Here is a 24948-nt window from a genome sequence, read left to right as displayed (position 1 = left end):
GACGATGGCGCGAAAATTCAAATCACTGCGTTGCATTATATATTGATATTTATTGTACAATATCAATACAAAATTGCTTAATTAAATACAAGTATTAGCACGCAATTTAATTTTTCTGTCTTGTATTTAAAAAAACAATTTTATATTGATATTGCACAATAAATTTATTATGGAATAGGAATACATAAATAAAATTTTAAAAAAACATTTTTAATAGTTTTATTTTACTGTTAAAATAAATCGATCGATTCTATTATATGCGTCAGAAAGAATCGAGAAAGAAAACTGACACTTGTAAAATAATATTATATACATGTGTGGTTAGTATATTGGATTATCAAAAATAACAATTGAGTATTATTTAAAAATTGTTCAGCATTGTGATCAGCATTGGATCCCTGCTAATCCTGGATGAAAAATATTTTCTTCGTGCAGATTAAGAGCCATGGCATCAACAATCACCATTCTGAAACAAAAGAATATTATTAATGGTGGATAATTTATTTTATTTCACATTGACATTTCTAGGCTGCTGCTTAGGAATAAAACAAGTAGGAAGCACTTATAAGCTTATTAAGTAATGAAATGAAGTGCTAATATGGCAGGTAAGAAGAAAAGGGTATGCATGTATCTACTCTATTGTCTGCGCTTCTTATTCTTAAGTCTTTTATTATAAGACTTTCTAGCTTGTAATTTGAGAGGATCAACAATGCAAGACTCTAATTTTTTTCGCCCAGTTAATAGAAAGTTCATTTGTTTACACCAAGAAAAATATATAATCATAATACTAAGTTAACAATAAAATCAAAAAGATGGCCTCTATGTGCTGGACAAGATAAACATGCTGGATTTAATTTAGATAGTACTATTTCCTTCAAACTCGACATAACATGAAACTTATGGCAAATAATCGGTAAATTATTTTTGCAGTGATTGACAATGGTATTAAAAACTTTATAGATTTTGATTGTTGGGTGGATTAAAGTATTTGGACCACATGCCCTAGAAGTTATTAAACTATGCCCCGGTAACTGTATTTCAGATTTAAGATCCAGTCTACATTCACAACAAGATCCAAATTTAGATAGAGCCCGTTTTGCCACATAACCAGCTATATATTTACAAACCGCAACATATTGACTACTTTTCTGTCTTGAAGAACTTGTTGGTAAGGAGTGACTTCGATGTCCGATGTTAAAAAAAGTTTTAATGAATCTAAAATTTCACCGTCATCATTTTCACAATTTTCTCCAATGGAGCGAGTATGAGATAAGTTTGATATGAGAAGCGACTTAAAAGCATCTATAAAATTTGAACTAGAGGGGTTAATGTTACGTGCACCCTGACTTCTTACCATGCCAAAAAAGTTTTCAATGGGGTCTTGGTTAAGGTTACGTGGAAGCACAAAAGTAAATTTATAACATGTAAGTAATTTATTACTCAAATATGATATTGCTTCCAGAGTTGTAATCCAGTTACGCACTGTAGGTGGTATTGATATTTTTTGGTTTTAGGAATCTACAAATTTTACTGATTTTAAGATGGAAATAGCTTCCTGCCAAAATTTCCAGTGGGGAGATGTTAATCTGACTCCACAACGGTATTTACAAGTAATACTATCAGCATTGAGAGAACTGCCATTTAAACTGTCGAAAAGTTTATTTATAAATAAGATAAGATCAGCAGTCTGTGATGCCCCATCGTCAATATCATCCACAGTATCTGCCAAAGATTTCATGGTAGTTCCTACTGTCCTGCTGAACACCTGAGCAGCAACCTTGACCTTCATTTTTCTAAGTTTATCGGGGAAAATATGACAATCTGTTAATTTGTGCATTTGGAAAAAGTCTTCCCCTCTTGCTTGATCGTAGGTGTATGATTGTACAATATGGGACCACTTTGCTATTTTTGATACAGAATTTTGAACAAAATGTACATCTTTTACTAGCATATTATTTCTAAATCCCTTCAAAAGATGTGGCACATCAAACATTTGTACGATTTCATGGCCTTCAATTTCAAACCCGTGAACTCTACATTCAGTACCACCCCGAAGGTACATTCTAGGTACAATTCATTGGCAGACCTGCATAGATACCATTACAACAATCGACTCTAGACACTACAAACGCATTTTTTAATTGACGGGCGGCATCAAACCTTTATTGATGTCGGTGAGTTTCATCTAGATAAATTATTTCACCTCCTAGGTAATGCCTAAAAACACTTTAATTTTTTTATGCAAGTTTTTTAATCAACAATATTTTAAGAGTATGTCCAAATGTTTGTAGGGAGTTATTTAGATTGAAACTTAAAGATAACTGGTAAATGTACTAAGAAGTTATATTATTTCTTGGTAGTTGTAATAATATAATAAAAAATAAAAAAAGTTTTTGTGCAACTGTCTCACAAATTGATATCTCTTCCAAGAAAAATATTCCGTTTCACTAATAGCTAGTTCACGCATAATGGATTGAGCGAGATAGACAACAGTTGCCGAAATTACAAACAGCTGTGGTAAATTACATATTTTTTACATTTATATATATTTTTAATCTTACTTTGTTACTCTAACAAACAATTTAACTCTGCAAAGCGTCCTTTTTATTGTGAATAAATTTACAAAATATATCATTCAAAATGATAACGGATAGTGAAAGTGATATAGAAATAATAGTACCTCACCGAAAAACTTGGAGACTTAGCAGCTCAACCTATTCCGAAAGTGAATTAGACAATAACGATCAACTTCTAAGTGATGTGATGATAGTTTATATGACTCTTATGGAAGAAATCGAAGAAACTTTTTCTGAAGTATTCTTGGATCAAAATCGAGCTAATATACCTCATTTACCACAATTACGTTTTGTTTGTAGAATAGTTTGTAGAATAGAGTTTGTATAATAATAATTACGTTTTTTTTGTAGAGTAATAATTAATACCTAATGAACAGCTAAAACATTTTAATTTCCCATTACTGTGGGTACCCATTATAATAAATTAACAAATTATTTTTTTAATATTCAAACGTCCTAATTGACAATCATTAGGTTCCATGGTAAATTATTTTTATGTTTTATGGCTCTTTACTTATTTGTTTATATTCTTAATTATGGGGTTTTCCGGTGATATAGGGACCTCACTAGATAGGAGTTATTATATTAAAGTTAAAATATTCAATTAGTTATTCAACGAAGTACGTCAATATTTTCGTAATCACTGGGTCGGGTATAATAGCGGGGAAAGCACAGAATACAATTATTTTCCTCAAATATCATATAAGTGATTGAAAAATCTAAATACGAGTATTTACATTGATTTATTTTTTATTTCACTGTTTTTGCAATGTAAAAAAATCGCTGTTTCAGGTTCCGGCTAGCTAGAAGTTTTATACCACTGACGGTTAAGTGCAACAAGCAATTCCCGAATTCATTTACCCTTTTGAGGATTATGTCGTCAGCATCAGTCTAGTTAGAACTTTATGATAGGGATTAACAACAACGATATATCGTTGTTTAGCAGTGTAAGGGGTTAGCATTATTAATAAACTGCATGAACATGATAGAAACAAAGTATCTGTGGATATTACGTAGAACGAAATCTCTCTGTCCAAGAACCAAGAGAAAATGCATAATTGAATACATGTCATTTGATACTAACTTTTTGGTGTACTCTGCTGGAGGGCACTCGGACCAGAAATACGCAGTGGGCCTGATATGTCATCAGCGTTGATATCTAAAAACATTATTAATTAGTAATATGTGACAATGTGTCAATGAGTCGGACAAGTAACTGTATGTATACATTTTAAGTTCTTTGAAAACACAAACAGCTTTAATATGCCGATTTGCTGGAGAAAATTATGGGTCAGAAATTTGTTTCAACTGAGAGGGTCACTTTCATGGTCATGTCATACGATATATATGTGCTATAAACTTTTTAATAATTAAAAAAGGAATGGCCCACGCTCAGACGCTGTAGTCTTTGACGATCACAAAAACGGCATTTCTCAATTTGCATAAAACACCCACAAAACTAGAAAAATCTTATGGTACTATAAAAATCATTTAAACTGGTCAAATACATAATAAGATTCTTGTTTGTAATATTTAAAAAAAACTTATGTATTCATTGTTATCATTTGTTAGTCAAAAACATTCCAACTGTTGTGTAGATTTTATAATTCACCCTTTTCACAAAATGGCTATTATCTCAGTTTCACCTTTCTATGGCTGGCTGCTTTCTGTATAACTACGTTCAAATATCATCACTTTTGACTTACTTTGGTTCATCGGCAATTGGCTCTCCAGGCATACATCATACATTCTAGAGACTATTTGTTGCAAATTCTCGTTGCTGCTTGCTAACAGAACTGCATCATCAACATACAACAAGCAGCTGACTGAAAAATTATCAATTTTTGCTCCAATACCCATACATTCTATCTCTTTCATGCAGTTGTCCATGTATAGATTAAACAACCATAGTGACATTACACATCCCTGTTTCACGCCTTTTGAGATCGCAAACCAAGATGTAAATCTCCCATTAACTCTTACACACGCTGAACTCTCCTGAATTTATATGTATTGTTTATTATTTTTTCTTTTTAACAAAGAAACCAAGATGTTTCTCTTTCTCTTATATATAAATATGTATGTCTGTAAATTTTTATTACAAAAATAAAAAAATATTACTACAAACCAGAAATAGGTTGGATGAAAGTCGTACCACTGCAACTGGCAACGCCTTCCGGGAGTGCACAGGGGAGTTCTTCAGTAACAGCTACGCCGACTGTAATTCACAATAAAAATAAAATGAACATCATACCAGATAACATAATGCAAGAATTTCAGGAAAAACCTTGAAAGATCGAGTAAGGCTTGAACGAATAGAAAAGAATAAGCTGAGATGGTTAGGACGTGTAGAAAGCATTAACGACAATATAATAACTGAGATAGTACATAAGTCTGAAAGAAGGGGTGTAAGGAAATGTGAAAATTATAGAAATACATACCCGAACTCTGTTCACCAAGTAAATAATGAAAACTATTTTCTTTGGATGGTGACTTGTTAAACCCTGTAAAAAAAAATACAAATTACCAACACCACATTGCAAAAGCACATCCTTACAATTGTATACACACCATGCCACCCTAGTAATTGTTTGTAAATAATGACCAAATAAAAATGTCGGAAGTTGCAGGAAAAGGCACTACGCCAACTTTGTACATACATAATAACCCGATTAATCAACTGTAAAAACAATATAAACTCCGATTGAGACAAAAAATATGGTAACGATATAGCAAAACTGTAAGACAAATCACAAACACCACATTCCAAAAGCAGACTTGCAATTGTATAGACACAAGACGGATAAATAAGGTGCAATTACAGTGGAAAGCTAACCTAAGTCGTACATATATTTTTCTTGCAGAAATACTAATAACTTTAATTGTAAAATGGGTCCAGATTAATAAAAGTATGCTTTCCCTATGAGTTATAAATTTGCAGGGCAGGCAAACGGGACAAATAAACGTGCAACATGAGACAAATTCTTGAAATAATTATGTATGAGATATCATGTAATTTACCTGGCAATCCAATGGTAGGCACAGAGCACAATAAAAGCTGGATGTCATTGTATTGGCTAAAGTCGAATGCGTTGAAGTGTTTAATGCACACAAAACAACGTCGATTAATCTTGTCATCGGATAAATTCATAAATTTGGGACTTTAAACACGATTGATCCGTTCTTTAAATAAATGTGGATATCGTTTCGGAAAACGATGTAGTTTTTTCGTAGAATTACGATTCGGTACGCAACAACTCGGTATTTCGAAGAAAAAGTGCAAAAACACAGAGAGCAGTGTGACAGCGATTTCGAATGGAAACGGATAAATTGGCGGTTCGTCTAGAAGGACGCCGGCCGGCACGGCGTGGCTGGGCACACGCCGCCGACAGTTGCGCCACAAACTGTATTGATTTACTAGCAAGTGGCTTGTGCGACATCGGAAGAATGACTAGAAAGACTTGTATTGGCTGAAAACTGCCTGACAATAAACAACACACGAAAGCTAGCAGTAGACGTTGTCATGTTGTCAGACGTGAGCCTAGACCGTTTAAATGCGACGTTGCCACACAATGTATCTTTTTAGCAAATCAAAGGATACTCATAGGTCGTGAAACCGTTGCTCGGTAATTTTTATTTTATTTTATTTTTATTTATTTGGATAACCAACATCTATAATTATCTCAAATATAACAAATAAGCCAATTACAGGTTTTCACAAGTAGCATCACTGTAAGTTAAAAAAGATTCTCGAACATAAAATGAATAGTAATTAAATGTAAACTTAAAAGAAAAGAAAAAAATACTACGAGTTATTTCGAAAGCAAACGCCGCACGTTATTAAGATTATTTTCAAATAAATCTATGTTAAATGATTTATTTATTACATTAAAATTATTAAAAGTTCGCCATAAATATGAATTTTGCCTATAATTAGATGAAACAAGAGGTATGTGAAGAAGAGGGTTATTTCTTAAAACTTTGGAAGGAACATTGATAGAAAGTTTGCAAAGTAGTTCAGGACAGTCAATTGAACCAGAGGCAATTTTAAGTAAATAAATTATATCCGCTATTTCACGACGTTTTTGCAGAGGCAGCAGGTGATGTTTTTTACATATATGAATATACTGGTCAGATTTAAACTCAAGTTTCAACCGGAAACACATGAACTTTACGATTTTTTTTTGAATATTTTCAATGCGTGTTATCTGCACATTGTACATAGGATTCCATATTTGTGATGCATATTCTAAGTTGCTTCGCACTAATGTACAGTAAAGTAATCGGGACATTTATCATCGGATTAAGTTATGTGATGGTTAGTTATTCAATACTTTACTCAGAGGTGGTGAAATAGGCCCTTAATTTAAAACAACATCTTATTTACGTTCTTATGACCTTCATACCTGCCCTTATCGGTAGGCACCGGTAATCGGTTTGTTTTATTATCTTTAATTTATTACGACAAATTTTTCGTTCACATATTCAGATTCCATTAATGCTGTATGGATGGGTGAATTGATTTGAGGTTAGATGAGAAAGATGGATTACAATCAAAGTTATTTATTGAGTAGATACGCACGAGTTGCATCCTTACAATTTGTACAGAAGAAATTTACAATAGCCAACACTGGCGAGGAGCCGTTGGACGGGCGACACGAAATGCTAAGATGAAATGTGCATATTCTTTCGCTGCACGACGTTTAATTACTTGTCCGAGCTGACGTTGCGTCGGGTTACGCGTTGCGGGCCAAAACGGTGTTCGGCCCTGCCAACTTTACGGCTTGATGGTGACGGAGTCCTCCGGTATACCACTACGACCCCGCTGGTTTAAAGCAGTGGATGCCGAATCAATTCCACCATTTTTATAACAAACTACCTCTGACGCAGCAGATTAAGTCTTATTGTCATAATCAACCATTCTTAACCATTATGTCATTTCTTTTGCCGTTAATTTCATTATTTTACTTTGCTTTTTTTCACATATAGTTTACATTCAATTACTGTTTTATTGCTGTTAATAGCATGTCTTCAAATTTAAATTTACCTGTTATTTTCATAAATAATTAATGGCACGTAATTGAATGTTTTTGGCTAAAGAAAGTTTTATAAACACATAGTTTTTTATTCAATATTCTACATTACATTTTGTACTAAAGTCCGAGGAGAAATTAGGGCGCAGGCCGGGGGGTTAGAACAAAAAAGCATCAAAGTCTCTTATTTTAAATATTTTTTTCTTGTATATTCTTATCAAAAACATACAAATCCAAAAAACCAGCAATTAATTGTGTTTTTACTTGGAGAGATACATTTGGAACAGTTTTCCAATGTCAAACCGCTCTCCTAAACAATTGACCAAATGTGACTTTCACCATTTCAGCTTTGAGGTACAGATATATTTGTTTATCCAGCAATGTTTTAAGTATGTCCAAATGTTTGTAGACAGGCTGGATTTCCTCCCTAGGGAGTTATTTAGATCTAAATTTGTCGCAACAGAGAGGGAAGACACATTTGAACCTAGTAATGCAGAAAGCAGCCAGCCATAGAAAAGTGAAACTGAGATAATAGCACATTTGTGAAAAGAGTGAATAGTAAAATCTACACAACAGATGGAATATTTTTTACTTTGGCAAATGATAAATAATGCATACATTATTTTTTTTATAAAACAGTAAATAATTTAACTATGTATTTGACCAGATTTAATGATTTTGAAAGTCTGGCTGACCACACAACCTGAGATGTGCATTTTGCAGAAAACAGCCAGCCCTAGTAAAACTCTGACGTGTGTTGTGTCATTATGTATTAAACATATTTATATTAGTGAACTTAATTGTAAAGAATAACTTAATTAATTTGTTATAATAACTTTAAAAATACTCTAATTATGCGTCAAAGGAATTTTGCTGATTTTTTAAAGTCTGGCTGACCACCCAACCTAAAATACGCATTTTGCAGAAAACAGCCTGATCTAATGTTGAATGATGCATTATTCAAACTTTGAATGTATAAAGTGACATTCTGTGTCAAAACGTATATTTTTATTACAGGTATTTCTGAATTGATATTGATTAATGTATTTACCTACCATAATTTATTTAAAGAAACTGTATGTCAAAAGGCATTATTCTTTCTATCGGTACCGTAAAATTTTTCTAATTCTGTGGGTGGTTGCGAATTATGTGGGTATGCATGGGTCAAGTATTGTCACAACTTTTACATCCTTTTTTTACCCACAACCACTGTTCACCTCCCACCTCAGTATCCTTTGATCACCCGCCACATTAAGACCTCATGTCGTACATCGCGCGTTTATTAGGTTGAACGTATGTGCCGCAATATAAAACTTTGTTTCCACCGACCACCAGTACTGAGCTCCGGATCAGGGCCTGCCCTCGTGTAAGTGCCGCTCGCAAGTGTCAAGTCAGATCCGACATGTCCATCAAGATTGAAGATAAGGTTAGTGGCATCCCTTCCTCATCCATTTCATTTGTTGGAGTTGTGACATTTGGGCATGCTGCAAACATTGTTAAACTATCTTATATTATGTCCTTTCGGTGGTCTCAGCATTTCCAGCCATCGCTCGAACAGGGGTGAATGGATGGATTAAAATAATGTTCTGTTTGCAGATGCGTTTATATAATAATGGAGTATTGCAATGCGGGAGACCTGTCCAAGTACCTGAAGCAGAAAGTCGTTCCGGAGTGCTTGTGCAAGAAGTTACTCAGGCAGTTGGCGTCGGCTCTGCAGGAACTGAGGGCCAGAGGTCGCTATTTATTTATCTGTCTCAGTCAATACTCGCCTTTGTAAAATCTCATCTCTCCAATCTCGATCTGAAAAATCAAATAAATCTTATTGTCCCATAATAGACGTTGGTAAATAATTGTGTATTTCGTCGGGACACTGGTTAAACTAACATGCAATACCTACTATACTGCCGTCATAAGCAAAACCCATGTCCAAAAATGCGCTAAAGTTAGGTTAATGATATTTAGCGATGTATTGCAGAATGTGTGGGGGTGGGGGTTAGGAAAGGGAGGGGCTAGGAGGTTGACAGTTACAAGATTGCAACACATTAGTGAGTGTCCCGACGAAGAGACGGGCACGTCTCGAAACCGGTACACATAAAAAGTCGGTATTTATGGTGTTTTTTTTGTTTTTCATTCATTTTCATGAAAATTGGCAGTACAATTTAATGCTCTAGTTTTTACCGCGCGTAAGAATACATTTTTTTATCCAATTTCCCGTAAGGATGGATTTCCCCATCGACATGCTGTGCTTTTTATTAAAATTAATAAATATTAACTTTATGTATACTAAAAAGTGTCGCATCTCAAAATATGAACCACAGTAGAAGTTGCGCAGAAATATAAAACCAATATCTTGTTTTTTCTTATTTTTTATGTTTGATTTTCTGGGAGAAACAGTAGAAAAAAAGGTGGGGGAATAGAACCATTACAATGGAACATCGTATAATGGGCTACATTGAAAGGTTATTTGATTCTCTCGGCTCTGGAAGCTGACTGACAAGTCAAAACTTGTTCAAATTTGACACTGACTATCTCAACGAATCGGGCTATCGGACTTATTACTTCAAGCGAAAGCATCATCAGTTGCTGCTGAAAAAAAAATTATCACACTATTTATTCATGCATACTAGGGTTTTTGTTCTGTGATTTTCGGACTAACCCTCGTATATTTTATCAAAATGCTTCTAAAATCCCGATGGGCCTTAAAATAAAATAAAACAAAAATTTGATATGAAATATGTGGCGAATATTTATATGAAATTTGATGTCAACAGGTATTGTTCATATGGATCTCAAACCCCAAAACTTGCTGCTTCACAAAATCGATGGAGAATTTGTTCTTAAAGTTGGAGATTTTGGGTGAGTTTAGAGCAATCATCATTCAATCTTCCGCATATTCTTACAGCATTACCGGACCATTTGTTAATATTTATACTGTATTTTGGAAGATTTCGGGTGAGTTTAAGCAATCGTCATTCAATCTTCCGCATATTCTTATAGGATTAGCGGACCGTATGTTAATATTTATACTGTATTTTGGGAGATTTCGGGTAAGTTTAGAGCTATGGTCATTCAATCTTCCGCATATTCTTAAAGGATTAGCAGACCATTTGTCAATACTTGTACTGTATTTTGGAAGATTTCGGGTGAGTTTAGAGCAATCGTCATTCAATCTTCCGCGTATTCTTACAGGGTTAACGGACCATTTGTTAATATTTGTACTGTATTTTGGAAGATTTCGGGTGAGTTTAGAGCAATCGTCATTCAATCTTCCGCATATTCTTACATCATTACCGGACCATTTGTTAATATTTATACTGTATTTTGGAAGATTTCGGGTGAATTTAGAGCAATCGTCATTCAATCTTCCGCATATTCTTACAGCATTACCGGACCATTTGTTAATATTTATACTGTATTTTGGAAGATTTCGGGTGAGTTTAAGCAATCGTCATTCAATCTTCCGCATATTCTTATAGGATTAGCGGACCGTATGTTAATATTTATACTGTATTTTGGGAGATTTCGGGTAAGTTAAGAGCTATGGTCATTCAATCTTCCGCATATTCTTAAAGGATTAGCAGACCATTTGTCAATACTTGTACTGTATTTTGGAAGATTTCGGGTGAGTTTAGAGCAATCGTCATTCAATCTTCCGCGTATTCTTACAGGGTTAACGGACCATTTGTTAATATTTGTACTGTATTTTGGAAGATTTCGGGTGAGTTTAGAGCAATCGTCATTAAATCTTCCGCATATTCTTACAGGGTTAGCGGACCATTTGTTAATATTTGTACTGTATTTTGGAAGATTTCGGGTGAGTTTAGAGCAATCGTCATTCAATCTTATCATATTCTTACAGGATTAGCGGACCATTTGTTAATATTTGTAGTGTATTTTGGAAGATTTCGGATGAGTTTAGAGTTATCGTCATTCAATTTATTATTCTAGATTCGCTCAGTATATGATGGATGACGAGACTAAGAGTAGCTCTTTGCGGGGGTCTCCTCTATACATGGCCCCCGAAGTATTTTTGAGCTGTGCCACTAGCTCGAGTACTCCCGGCTACGATGCTAAAGTAGATCTATGGAGTGTCGGTGAGTCTCTATCGTCGTAAAGACTTTATTTTCATAAAATGCATACTTAAAGGCTATTTATTATAATTAAATGTACTAGTTCTTACCCGCGACTTCGCTCGCGTGGTATTAGGGACAAATTGGTTAGGTAATTAATACGTTTTGGTTGCGAATTCTGTGGGTATGCATTGGTCAAGTATTGTCACAATTTCTACATACTTTTTACCCACAACCACTGTTACTTCCCACTTCAGTATCCTTTGATCACCCGCCACATTACGACCTTGTGTCGTCCACCGCGCGTTTATTTTGTTGAACGTGTGCCACATCATAAATTTTGTTTCCACCAACCGCCAGTTTTGAGCTCCAGATCGGGGGGCCTGCCCTCGTGTTAGGGCTGCTCGCAAGTGACCAGTCGGACCACAGCAATTCCATCAAGAACGAAGATAAGGTTAGTGGCATCCATCCATCTCATTTGTTGGGGTTGTGACCGATTGACACTGCATACCGCATATCAATTATACTCACTTATTTTCATTAAAATTAAATACAGTCCACTCCGCTTACTAATATCGTAGAAGCCCTAGGGCTTCGCCCAATGCTATTTCTCACCCCACATCCGCGTGGGAATTCATTTTTCCATCAGTTTTGTTGCTAAGCAATAAGAATTTTCCCAGTGGAATTGTACATTTTTTCAGTACAGAAAGTAGCTTGTATCGATTGCTGGTTTTCCAGCTATCGTTATGAAAAAAATACAACGGTCCGTTAGTCTATGGCAACGTAGCATCGTTATCCTGTTCACTAATCCACAACGATAAGCGAATAAACTAACCATAGATAAAGCAAGTCAATTACTCAAAAGGATGCCTTACCACATTAGATTAAAAGCACTAGGATTTACAAAACTTACAGACACTCTATAATTACTATGACTGCCCCTTGTATGAGATGTATCAATTAAATCCCAACACAAATTTACAAGGTCATAACTGGAAGCTCTATCGTCCCCAATTCCACCCCAATCCCAAGATAAACTTCCTTCCAGCAGGGTAGTTTCAGGCTGGAATTAATTGCCAAGCCTAGTTGTGTCCATTCTATTTCGGCCAGCCGGTTCAAGAACCGTTTGGATGCTTTCTTGAAGGAAGAAGAACTTGGACAAAAAGCAGAACACGAGATATTGGCGCATCAGCAAAGGCTGCCTGCCTATAACCAATAATAATAATAATTATTATTATTATAGAAATTTAGAGAATGAATCTCAAATTGATTATTTTTAACATCCCACCTTAATGCCTTGTTAAATTGATTTGAGGTTAAATGAAATAGATGGATTATAATTGAAGTTATTTATTGAGTAGATACGCACGAGTTACATCCTTACAATTTAGTACAGAAGGAATTTACAATGGCGGACACTGGCGAGGAGCCGGTGGACGGGCGACACGAAATGCCAAGATGAAATGTGCATATTCTTTCGCTGCACGATGTTTAATTACTTGTCCGAGCTGACGTTGCGTCCGGTTACGCGTTGCGGGCCAGAACGGTGTTCAGCCCTGCCAACTTTACGGCTTGATGGTGATGAACTCCACAGCCTAATCATTTAATGTTAAATAATGTTGCTCACTGTTGCTATACCCCTTTACCATAGTTGTTGCACAAAAATATAAAACCAACAAGCCATGCCTTTAGTAGGCACCCCTTACATGGAACATCGTATAATTGGCTATATTGAAAGGTTGTTTGATTATTGATCAAAGGAACAATATTTTCAATTTCAATTAACAATTTGTTTTCAAAGGACACAGAAAAGTGGCACAATATTTAGTTTGACCACAAAGTTAATGCTTTGAATATGAATAATATGATAGTATTTTATTCATTTCTAGGTGTGATATTATACGAATGCCTGTTTGGAAAGGCTCCGTACAGCTCAAATAGCTACAAGCTTTTGGAAGAGAAAATTCGGACTCATCAAAAAATAGAGGTAAGCATTCGTCGCTGTTCCGGACGCACAAAACTAGTTATAAATTAAATAAATAATTGATGGATAAATTTAGCTAGGTACCCCGGTATTCGTAAGCTGAGTGCTAGGCCCTCAATAAAGACAAATGGTTCGCTTTCGGGCAGTAGGCTTATTCTGTTACAATTTCGTAAGTTTGTTCGTTCATCATATATCCATTTCGCTCTAACGCAATTAAAATTGTATTTTACTTTGGACGAAATGAAAAGAACACAGTTTCGGGAAATTGCAATTTGTTTGGACAGTTTGTGTTTTAGAAGTTTCACATTTATCATTTGATTCTTGATTTGTAGATTCCGACGAATTTCAAGATATCTGCTGACTGCAGAGATCTTTTGGAAAATCTTCTGAAGCACGATCCTTCGCAGAGAATCGACTACTCGCAATTCTTCCAGCATCCGTTCTTAGATATGAAGTACATCCCGAGTGAAGAAAACTACTTGAAGGCAGGTATTTTGATCCTTTCCTAACTGTGCTAAAATACCCTCGCGTTCTGGTGCTGTGCAGTCATTACGCATACAAAAATGAAAGATTTGAAATCGGTAAAATCGAGTATATAGGCAATTGCTTCAGTCGACTATATTTGGAGTCAAAAGAAATAAAATTTGAAATACAATCTAAAAACATGAAAAAACCATTTGCTGACGCTCCAAGAGCTACTGGTCTGCTGTGGCAGTGTTACACGTTTTCGGCTACTGGTCTGGATGAAACATATTGACATGTATTTTCGTCTTTTCAGGCTGTAGAGTTGATCCGGGAGGCGGTGGAAAAGGACAGCCAGCAACAGTTCGAAGAGGCCTATCACCTGTACTGCGAGAGTTTACGATACTTCGTTCCGATGGTGACAGAAGAAATAAATCCTCAGAAAAAATTACAACTTAGAAATAAGGTATATTTAACAATATTTTGGGTTTGTCCAAATTTTTGTAGAAAAGGACTGGATTCAACTCCCTGGGTAGCCGTTTATATTAACATATTAAAGCAGAGATGAAGAACATTTAAGATAAGGTAATATAGAAGTCTAGGCATCTACAGGGCTTATGACCTGTCAATGGCTGGTTTAAGTGGCCACTTTACACACTGTGTAACATTCACCATTCTGCCCATATTTGAACATATATATTCCTTTAATTCTTTCATCTGTTGATGTTTGTGAAGTTAAAGAGCTGAAACCTTTATTTATATGGGTGAGATTCGTGTAATTGAATCACGTAAGTTTATCTGACATCTTAATCAAAGTACAATAATAATATTCAGAAATTTTAAGCGGGAAACATGCGTTTAGTAATAACAAACAAAATTAAAAAGAAGCGGATATGTTCCTTGGTACCTACACTCTACACTACGCACACAGATGCGTTTCTACTATCATCTCCCAGGGAACAGCCAAATGTGAACCAAGTGTTTTTAAAGTTATTTACTAGGAAAAAGACAATAGATCCTGTTTACTGCACACCAAAATAAAACAGGAACGAGTTTGAGTTTGAGTATCGTCTATTGTCTTGTTAACCATAATAATAAGTTAAGGAATGCTATCTTTGTTTACTTTTTTATATTTTACTTTTTGTGCTGTTACATGTTCACTTAATTGCCATACTTACTAGTTCTTTGCTCAATGTATTATTATTGCGTTTTTAAAAAATATTTTTTATTATTAACTTTTTAAAATCATTCTTATGTTGTTGAAATTCCATTTGTCGATGCGTTTTGAAGCTGCGAGACTTTTTGTGATGTTAGCTATCATATTATTTTTATCATATTATGTAAATGTTATCAACTATCAAATATCTAAATTTAGTAAATGGGGTCTAGAATTTCAACCGTCCATGAGCTCAGTAGCTGCAAGACTTGTTGTTACCTAAATCATAATTTTATAAATTTGCTTTTTATTTCGTTTTTAAAATATCACTCTTAACTTCATTGTCAAATAAAAAATTTAAAAATAAAAATGTAAATAGGGGCTAGATTTCTTATTGTCCATGCGCTCTGTAGCTGCAAGACGTTCTGTTATCTAGCTCATATATATCATAATTGTAATATATCATAATCGGAGACGAGGAACTAGAATCCCAACCGTCCATACTCTGTAGCTGAGAGACGTGTTGGGATATTTATTTATTGTACAGCGCCCTTGAGGTGATTTTCACAAAAATGGCGCCATATAAATTATCCAAACATTATTATTAAAACATTTTTGAGAAGAGAATTTGGAAGTCTGGCCGTTCACAGGGCTTATAAGACCTGTCATAAGTGGCCACTTAAACCAATGTATGACGTTTTTAGGGCTTATGACCTGTCATTGGCTGGTTTCCAGGGAATCCCGTCTTTTATCTACAAAAATTTAAACAAACTCAAAATATTGCAATAAAACCAACTGGTTCGAGAAGTTTAAAAATTGAAGGAAAAAAATTCGGGCTTTGCCGGGCGGGCTTATTTAAATTAATTAAAATTAAAATTAAAATGCAAATAAATTCTGTTTTCGTAATATCAGCCAATGTTAATTTTGGTTTTCTTTTCTTTTCATGATCAATGTCATACCATATTTATATGCTATAAACTTATTGATAATTAAAAAAGGGATGGCCCACGCTCAGACGCTGAAGTCTTTGTGGGCATTTTTTCCAATTTATGTCATAGCTTAATTTCAAGATGTATTTTGTAATTAAAATCATATGTAAATACTGGGTGTTCTTTAAACCCCGTCACATCCGAAACCACGATGATCAGTATGAGCAAGAAGACACATTAAAATATTTTTTTAGAACGAATAAAGTTTATAAAAATAAGACATCAAAAAAAGCCAACGGTTGCTTACTTCTTCAGGGGTGAAACGAGGAGGGGGAAGGGGGGGAGTCTGACACTGCGCCGCGCTCCCCTCACTTCTCCCCTGCAGAAGTAAGCAACCATTTGTTTTTTTAAACATTTTATTTAAAAAAATCTTTGTTCTGAATATTTTTTAAAATATGCTAATATGTCTTCTTGCCCATACTGATTATCGTGGTTTCGGATGTGACAGGGTGTATAGAAAAATGTATAGAAAAATAAACATATAAAAAAATGTTAAATAATTTGATCAGATGAATCACTTCGCAACACTAAAGGTCTCAGCTCTTTAACTTAACTAAAATCGACAGATGGAAGAATTGAAGAAATATGGATTTTCAAACATGGGCAAAATGTTGAATGTTACACAGTACACTTAACACACCACTTAAACCAGCTAAAGACAGGTCATAAGCCCTGTAAATGCCTAGACTTCCACCCCTTCAGATTCTTCTCAAAGATAATTTTCCCTGTCAATTGCGACAAATTTATTTATTCATATTTTTCAAGAACAAACTATAATTAAATAATAAAAATAATGTGACCTCACTGGGGTTTCCCGTGCCGAGGACACTTAACAATATACTTTTTTAAAAATATTTTTACATTTGAGAATAAACAAAGTAGATTAACTTAATAAACAGAGATAATTAACAAAATATTTAGAAAGTTTTAAAAACTAGGCATATATGTACATCTATATTATTTATATTACAAAATGCACAATGAAAATAACAAAAACCCAACATAAGCTATACACTTGTGAAGCGGTTGATCCAATATTGGTTTGGGCGGATGAGACAATCCATTTTACTTCTACCAGCTCCACTATCCATTTTTTTATAGCCTTTTAAAACATTTTCTCGTCACTAATTGTTTTAATAGATTGTGGAAGTAGCCAATAGATTTTAATTGAATAATACTCAAAATCCCTTTGTCCGAAAGTGGTATTAGTTTGTATTTGTTTAAGTTGTCTTTGTGTTGAGAATCTAGCGATTATATTATTTGTATGTGATGTATTGTTGGGGTTATGTCTTTTATTTGAGTAAGAGTAGTTTTTGAATCTGTAAGTGAGTATTGTTTTGTATTTAGATCTAAAACAATAATTGTTTTTGATATTTTCAAGGTCACGCACTATATCAGGAGGGCGGAGGCTCTCAAGCTATTCACCATTTCTTCTGCTGGCTCCTCCCGCAGTAAGGACGTCGGACAAAACAACGCATATGCTTCGAAGCAAGATGATCCCGCCGGTCCGAGGATCGACGCCGGCACGACCGAATGTGGCGAGGTCTCCGTGGAAGAAAGTCCCAGTTTTGTAAACCGCGAAGAGTACAATCGTCCGACGGACGACTCAACTGTGAGGGTGGAAGAATTATCTCTTGAAAACGAGCTCCTGAAGACACAAATGGCGAGATCCAAGCTGAAGTTCGATAAACTTTGTGAGTAAACATAATTTTTTATCTAAAAACGTAAAGGGAAAACATTTTTGAGAAGAGAATGTGTCAGTCTAAGCATTTACAGGACTTATGAGCTGTCATTGGCTAGTTTAAGTGTCCACTTTACACACTGTAGCATTCACCATTCTGCCTATATTTGAACATCTATTTTCCTTCAATCTTATATCTTTTTACTGTGCATCCATAGAATTAAGAACAGTCCAGAAACCGCATACGGGCATCAAACAGAAGGCGACTAAACTACTCTTAGGAGTAGTTTTACATTTTTTAAATTTTTATTTAATTTTTTTTTTTTTTACAATATACATAAGAGGTAAAACAGAGTATTCAAAAAATAAAGGATAATTACATAGCAATGAAATACATATTAACAGTAAAAATAGTAAACAATAAATCCCACAAAGTCTTGGCCTGTTCGTAGGTATACAAGAAAATGTTAATGAATTTTTGCTCCTATAATAAATAGACAGTTATAATATTTTTGTGTAACATAAAAAAGAGAAAATAAAATATTCTGTAAAAGATTATATGGTATTTTTTTCATATAGTAATTAAAAAAGGACAGCAAAATATGTCATAGAAAAAAAGAGTTCATATCTTTAGTTTGAATCCAGGATAGTGCGGGTTTTTTAAAAGAAGGAAAATTTTGAAAGCTTGGAATCAATATTATCAGTAAAAAAAGAATGAAAAATTTTTGGGCCTATAAAATATGCATGTGTCTGTACGAGCCTCGTTTTACAATGTGGTATTATTATTTAATTAATTAATGTGGCGTGTGTATTGTATGTGTATTATTTAATAAAAAATTCCCATTTATTTTTTATCATATGGTATATCTCTTTTACTATTTTTTCGTCTGTCTCAGATTTGCACATTCGTAACACATTGGTCTAAGAGATCACATTTCAATCACGTCTACTCTGCTTCATCCTTGCTCTGTCAGTTTCATGTTTCACCTCCATACATAAGTGTTGGAACTAAAACATTGTCGTTCACTGCCAGTCTGATTGTGCGAATCGGGGTTATGACGATGGTCGGTATTGATGCGTCTGTTTTTGCAGATAGCATGTGCCTGAGTTCGAATAATATTCGAACAGGACTAGAAGTGGGGCTCTCCGCCGAGATATACGTCAGGGAATCCCGGCTGGAGGAAGCGCTGAAATTGTACCGCGGCGCCCTGAACACCCTGTTCAAGTCCTGCCAAGACGAGCCCCCGGGAGAGAGGAGGACATTACTCGTAGACAAGGTATTCATTTATTTACACTTTTTTTAAAAGAATATTTGGACCCCTGTATTTAGTAGCCTTACGTGTCATGTACAAGGCCAAGGTACTCGGAAAAAAATATTATTCTTTTTCTTGGTAATGGGATATTCGATCACTGATTTTGGTTTATTACCTTTATGAGTCCAATCGCCGTTGTTGCAAAGTCCAAGAACAATGGCGCGTGTAACGTACGCGTTACCACGTGTGTGCGCTGGTTCGTCACCCGCGTCTGCCGCAGTCAGGCTTCCCGGCGTAAATGAGAAGCCGCCCTCCCAGTCAAAGACAAAGTCGGAAGGTTGGGGCACAGCTGCGCCGACCGCAAGTCCACCTCAATAGCCCTGAAAAGGACTTTCCACCCGGTCCGAGTGGCGTAGAGAGGCGAAGGCAGTCAGCTGGCAGAGCGGAGCGAAGACCGAAGTGCAGGAGGGCGAACAGGGCGGAGAACTGAATGAAACACGTCTGAACTGTTCAGAGTTAGGAACTCAACTGATTTAATAATACAAAATTCCCCTGGTATTACTGAGGCCAGGCTCGAAAGCGAATCAATTATCTTTATTGGGAGCCTAGCGCTCAGTCATACAAATACTGGGTTCCTAGCTGCGTTTATCAATTCACTCAGTTATCATTTACATATATGACTTTCCATTTGTCCAATTCAACATTATTCGCGTGATAACTACTTCTAACGACAGCGTGAATATCTGTTGCCACTTTGAGCACCGGCCGAATACACATAGAATTCACCCTGTGCTCGGCCCATTTTTGTGAAATTTCACGCTTTGTAAAGGGTTTCTTGAACGTGTCATAATTATGAAAATACTAGTTAAATCAATTCCAACTTCTCATATTTATTTGAAACAATTTAATAAATCATTTTAAATAATAATCACTTCTTCGTTTGAGCTGAATCTTTTTCGTGCGAGCCATTTCTTCAAGTTTGGAAATAGGAAAAAGTCACTAGGAGCTAAATCTAGACTATAAGGTGGATCATCAACCAATTCAAGGTGTATTTCATGTAATTTTAGCATCGTATCTAATGCTGTGTGAACCGGTGCGCTGTCTCGAAGAAGGAGCACTTTTTTTTTTTTAAATGTGGTCGTTTTTCCTTGGTTGCATCATTCAATTGATCCAATAATGCACGATAATACTTTCCTGTGATTGTGGATCCTTTTTCGAGATAATCAATGAGCAATATTCCGAGTGCATCCCAAAATACAGTGGCCATAACCTTGCCAGCCGATTTCACTGCCTTTGCCTTCTTCGGAGCACTTCCACCAGCTTCCACCCATTGTTTCGATTGATTTTTGGTTTCAGGTGTATAGTGGTGCTCCCACGTTTCATCAACAATTATTAATCGACGCCAAAAATCAACAGCATTACGCTTTACCATGTCCAAACACTGCTGCGAAGTGGTCTCTCAAACTCGTTTTTGTTCGACACTGAGCAAACGCGGCGCACCCATCTTGCCGATAGCTTTTTCATATGCAAATGTTCATGCAAAATGTCGAACACACGTTCATATGAGATGATTACCATTTCAACAATCTCACACAACTTCACTCGGTGATCATTCATAACTATATCGAGGATTTTCTTGATATTTTCTTCAGTATCCACCTCTTTTGGCCTTCCTGTTGATGGTATTGTTGCAGTGCTCGTTCGGCCGCGTTTAAATTCAGCAACCCAATATTTGATTATGTAATCTGACGGAGCAGACTCATCGTAATGTTTATCGAGTTTTTCTTTTGTCTCTTTCGCCATTTTCCCTTTCAAATAATAGTGTTTAATCACTGCACGAAATTCGCTTTTTTCCATTTTTCAAACGCGTTGACTAAGGACTGTGATAACTTAAGCATGTACATTATTGTTCATTGTGATCGCTCAAATGCTTAGCATGTTCTTAAGAACGTTGATTGTTATTTGTGATTGAGCTACAGGTGTTATTATGATAAACTAAACTAAAATATTTACACAGATTAGTACTTAGGTTAGAGAGAGCTTTTCTTTTGTCTCTTTCGCCGTTTTCCCTTTCACACACATAAGCTGTTAAGCATAAGAAACACAAAAGTTGTTTATTTCAAACGACTACAATAAATAAACTAATCGATGAATTGGGGTGACATTTTAACAGCTGCCGTTTGACAGATCGCAATTTGGAAAAAATTAATCTTTTATGTGTTTGTGCTGCCATCTAGCGCTAGGTAGCTTCATTTCATCCACCCTTGTATCTGATCAGATTTACAGTCGCCCGATTTCATCATTCGTAACCCTGTCATACATTGATTTCCCAGACATTCGCCTGAGAGATCGCGTTCACTCGGCTTTCATCCTTCCTCTGCCAGTTCCGTACATAAGTGTTGGGACTAAAATTATTATATTACATATATTTATTGTATTTGAAGTTATAGTAAAAATAAAAGTTCTCCTAAGGAATTATCACAGTTTTGTTCATTTCAGATGGACGAATGGCTGCGCGAGGCGGAGAGTATCAAATCTCTATTGGAATCACAGAAAATGCAAAACGCCGAGGACGCTCCCACAACATCCTGCACTCTGCAGTAAAGCATTGTTAAAGACACTTTTATCATTTAAGAAATACAATTTACGCAACGTTGTTATATTGTTTCAATTCTCAGTCCAGTCGGAGGAAGAATACAGTCCTGTTGTCCCAACCTCTGCGCTGCGATCGTAAACGTCATCTTCATCGGTACACATGGAGACAGTATCTAGTAAAATCAATATTTATGTACGAAGATGATGTGGAAAAACAATTTTGCTGTAATGAACGGTGAATTTATTTTTTAATTCTTTGCTTTCAAAAGATTCACGTTTTTTTTGTACTTTCTTTTGGGCTTAAAGAGTTTGAATTTTTTAAAAAAAAAAATAAATATTTGCATTTTTTAAATTTAAAATTGACAAAGCTTTAATTTTTTTTTTTTAATAAAAGTAATAATGTTTTTTAAATATGTTTATACTTTACATTGAAGTTAAAAGTACCGTACATATAATGTAAAATTACCAACCACCAACTTAAAAAATCTAATTTTTGAGAAGCAATTGAACTCTAGAAAAACACTAAAATGGCTCCCCAGAACATTATTGATTTTGTCACTTGGTCAATTTCTCTTGTATGCCCACAATATGTCTTGTTTTTTGGTGATATTCGAGCGTTTACAGGGCTTATGACCTGTCATTGGCTGGGTTAAGTGGCCACTTTACGTACTACAACATTCCCCATTCCGCTTATTAGCGAATATCGACACAGGTAACATTTTATTTTTTTGATTTTTGTATATATGTTATTATCATCTCTGTAGGGACATAAATAAAAAATATATACCTACTCCCCCTTGGGAGAAATCCAGATTTGTGTATGTACAAAATACACGTACCAAAAATAATACACAATGTAAAGGCTGGTTTTTGCATTTTTATATCAATTTTCGGAAACAGAGATTCATGTTTGCATGAAAAACCTGATAAAATCGATTTGATCGGTACATGATCAGTGATCAGTAATTTCCCATCACTATTGCCATTAGTTTGGCAGCTGCCATTTTAATCAAGCTAAATTTTAAGGACTATAGCACCGATCACTTTCTCGGGAAGGCTATTCCGTTTCTCCACACCTTGTCAAAAGGCTTGCTAAAGTCTGTGTAAATAGAATCTACCTGTTTTCTCAATGTAAATGAATTTGCTATGACATCAATGTTTGATTATGTCCAAATGCTTGCAGACTGGCTGGATTTTCCTCCCTAGGGAGTTGTTCATATTTAAATTTATTTCAACAGAGAGGGAAAAAGTTTTCGAGGAGAAATTTGGAAGTCTAGGCATTTACAGGGCTTATGACCTGTCATTGGCTGGTTTAAGTGGCCACTTAACACACTGTGTAACATTCACCAGAATGTTTTGCTTTTTCCCTCTCTGTTGAAATAAATTTAAATATGAACAACTCCCTAGGGAGGAAATCCAGCCAGTCTGCAAGCATTTGGACATAATCAAACATTGTTGAATTACTACCTGGTAAAAGAAGGAGTATAAAAATTGGAAAATTGTTTCCAGGCGTTGCCTAGTAGGTGATTTGGTTCAGCCGGATGAATCTCACCCACGTGATAAAGGTTTCAGCTCTTTCACTTCACAAAAGTCAACAGATGGAAGAGTTGAGGAAATGTGGATGTTCAAACATGGGCAGAATGGTGAATGTTACACAGTGTGTAAAGTGGCCACTTAAACCAGCCAATGACAGGTCATAAGCCCTGTAAATGCCTAGACTTCCAAATTTCTCCTCGAAAACTTTTTCCCTCTCTGTTGAAATAAATTGCTATGACATTTTCGTATAAAATTAAATTAGTGAGTGTAGATCTAGCAGACATGAATCCATGCTGAGAGGTTGTTATAATATGATAATATGTTGTTCAACATTGTACATTGCTGTGTGCATCTAGTTAACATTCACTGAACTAGCCCAGGGCCATTCCATTTCCCCACGACTCGGTTTGTCGGGAAGTTCTTCCCGGGGTCGGATGAGAAGGAGGCAGTGGTGAGTTTCAATGAATGACCTCTGAGATGGCGGTTTTCATTCCTAGTGAACATTGATTTCAACTCGGGTACATTATATTGCTCAGTTAAGACCAAGTCACACAACTGCCCGCGCTCCCACAGTGAACTTAACCCGAGCTCCCTTGAGCGGTCCTCGTGTGATTTATTTCTTAGAGAAACTACCATTTTATTTGCTCTTCTCTGGACTTTCTCCGACAACTCTATGACTACAATATTTTGAGTTTGTCCAAATTTTTGTAGACAAGGACTGGATTCAACTCCCTGGGGAGCGGGGAGATATTACCTTTTCTTAAATGTGCTTCATCTCTGTTGTAATATGTTAATATAAACAGCTCCCCAGGGAGTTAAATCCAGTCCTTGTCTACAAAAATTTGGACAAACTCAAAATATTGTTGTTAAATTACCCGGTCCACGAAGAAGTATAGAAATTGAAAAATAACATTTTCAGGCGTTGCCTAGTATGTAGGTGAAATAATTCAATTAGATGAATCTCACCCGCATACAGAAAGGTTTCAGCTGTTTAGCTTCACAAACATCAACAGATGAAAGAATTGAAGAAATATAGATGTTCAAATATGGGCAGAATGGTGAACGTTACACAGTGTGTAAAGTGGCCACTTAAACCAGCCACTGACAGGTCATAAGCCCTGTAGATGTCTAGACTTCTATATTACCTTCTCTTAAATGTTCTTCATTTCTGTTGTAATATGTTAGCTTATATATCAATAAATAAATTGAAACTAAATTTAAAGAATTTTTTTTACTTGCAGGTAAAAACTAATCAACATTTTTTGTAGATTACCCATAAAATTAATCACCGCTCGCTACTGGTATACAGTAATTATTATGGTCGACATTCACTGGCTTTTTATTTTTTATGGGATCTATAAATCGGTAGTCAGATGGCAAAAGGGACCATCTGTAATTTTCAAAAATGTTCAGGACAGCTGAAATATGTCTCAATTTCAAGACTTTCATCCACAAACTAAAATATTTTAGTGTTGCTTTTAAATAGTAAATTACCATTCTAAGTGACGCTGATTTTTTAATTTTTTTTCTGCGTGTATTTACTGAGATATTATTCAAACTTTTGAAAACTAATAACTCTGTCTCTTTTAAAATAGGGTAGGCATACTCCGGGA

At 35.4% G+C, this 24948-nt stretch overlaps 2 protein-coding genes across 2 annotated transcripts; one reads left to right on the top strand and one right to left on the bottom strand.

The window, feature by feature from the left end:
* Positions 1-130: 130 nt before the first annotated feature.
* LOC148275776 (uncharacterized) lies at positions 131-5896 on the bottom strand. The gene is made up of 5 exons (XM_088235215.1): positions 5598-5896; positions 5018-5080; positions 4705-4794; positions 3661-3735; positions 131-466 (listed from the first exon to the last, which is right to left on the bottom strand). The coding sequence occupies exons 1-5, from the start codon at positions 5725-5727 to the stop codon at positions 459-461; spliced, it is 366 nt and encodes a 121-aa protein (XP_088091341.1). The 5' UTR covers positions 5728-5896; the 3' UTR covers positions 131-458.
* Positions 5897-6874: 978 nt separating this feature from the next.
* On the top strand, positions 6875-21860 carry Aduk (unc-51 like kinase 3 homolog Aduk). Its single transcript, XM_088235200.1, has 10 exons — positions 6875-6894; positions 9206-9342; positions 10381-10465; positions 11558-11703; positions 13569-13666; positions 13996-14148; positions 14442-14591; positions 17652-17964; positions 19044-19228; positions 21704-21860. Exons 2-10 carry the CDS (start codon positions 9222-9224, stop codon positions 21806-21808), a joined length of 1356 nt encoding a protein of 451 aa, XP_088091326.1. The 5' UTR covers positions 6875-6894; positions 9206-9221; the 3' UTR covers positions 21809-21860.
* The last annotated feature ends 3088 nt before the right edge of the window (positions 21861-24948 follow it).

The sequence above is a fragment of the Micrasema longulum genome, unplaced genomic scaffold (genome assembly GCF_059751315.1).
Source record: "Micrasema longulum isolate JH-2025_06_02 unplaced genomic scaffold, ASM5975131v1 h1tg001343l, whole genome shotgun sequence".
In the NCBI taxonomy this organism is placed as follows: domain Eukaryota; kingdom Metazoa; phylum Arthropoda; class Insecta; order Trichoptera; family Brachycentridae; genus Micrasema; species Micrasema longulum.
Note: the sequence above shows the minus strand (reverse complement) of the source record. Positions and strands in the feature narration are given on the sequence as shown.

Coding starts and splice junctions, on each gene's coding strand:
- LOC148275776 (XM_088235215.1), bottom strand. CDS start 5,727: ATGAATTTATCCGATGACAAGATTAATCGACGTTGTTTTGTGTGCATT. Junction 5,081..5,597: donor GCCTACCATTGGATTGCCAG/GTAAATTACATG, acceptor TTTTTTTTACAG/GGTTTAACAAGTCACCATCC. Junction 4,795..5,017: donor ACTTGGTGAACAGAGTTCGG/GTATGTATTTCT, acceptor TGTGAATTACAG/TCGGCGTAGCTGTTACTGAA.
- Aduk (XM_088235200.1), top strand. CDS start 9,222: ATGGAGTATTGCAATGCGGGAGACCTGTCCAAGTACCTGAAGCAGAAA. Junction 10,466..11,557: donor CTTAAAGTTGGAGATTTTGG/GTGAGTTTAGAG, acceptor TTATTATTCTAG/ATTCGCTCAGTATATGATGG. Junction 11,704..13,568: donor AGTAGATCTATGGAGTGTCG/GTGAGTCTCTAT, acceptor ATTCATTTCTAG/GTGTGATATTATACGAATGC.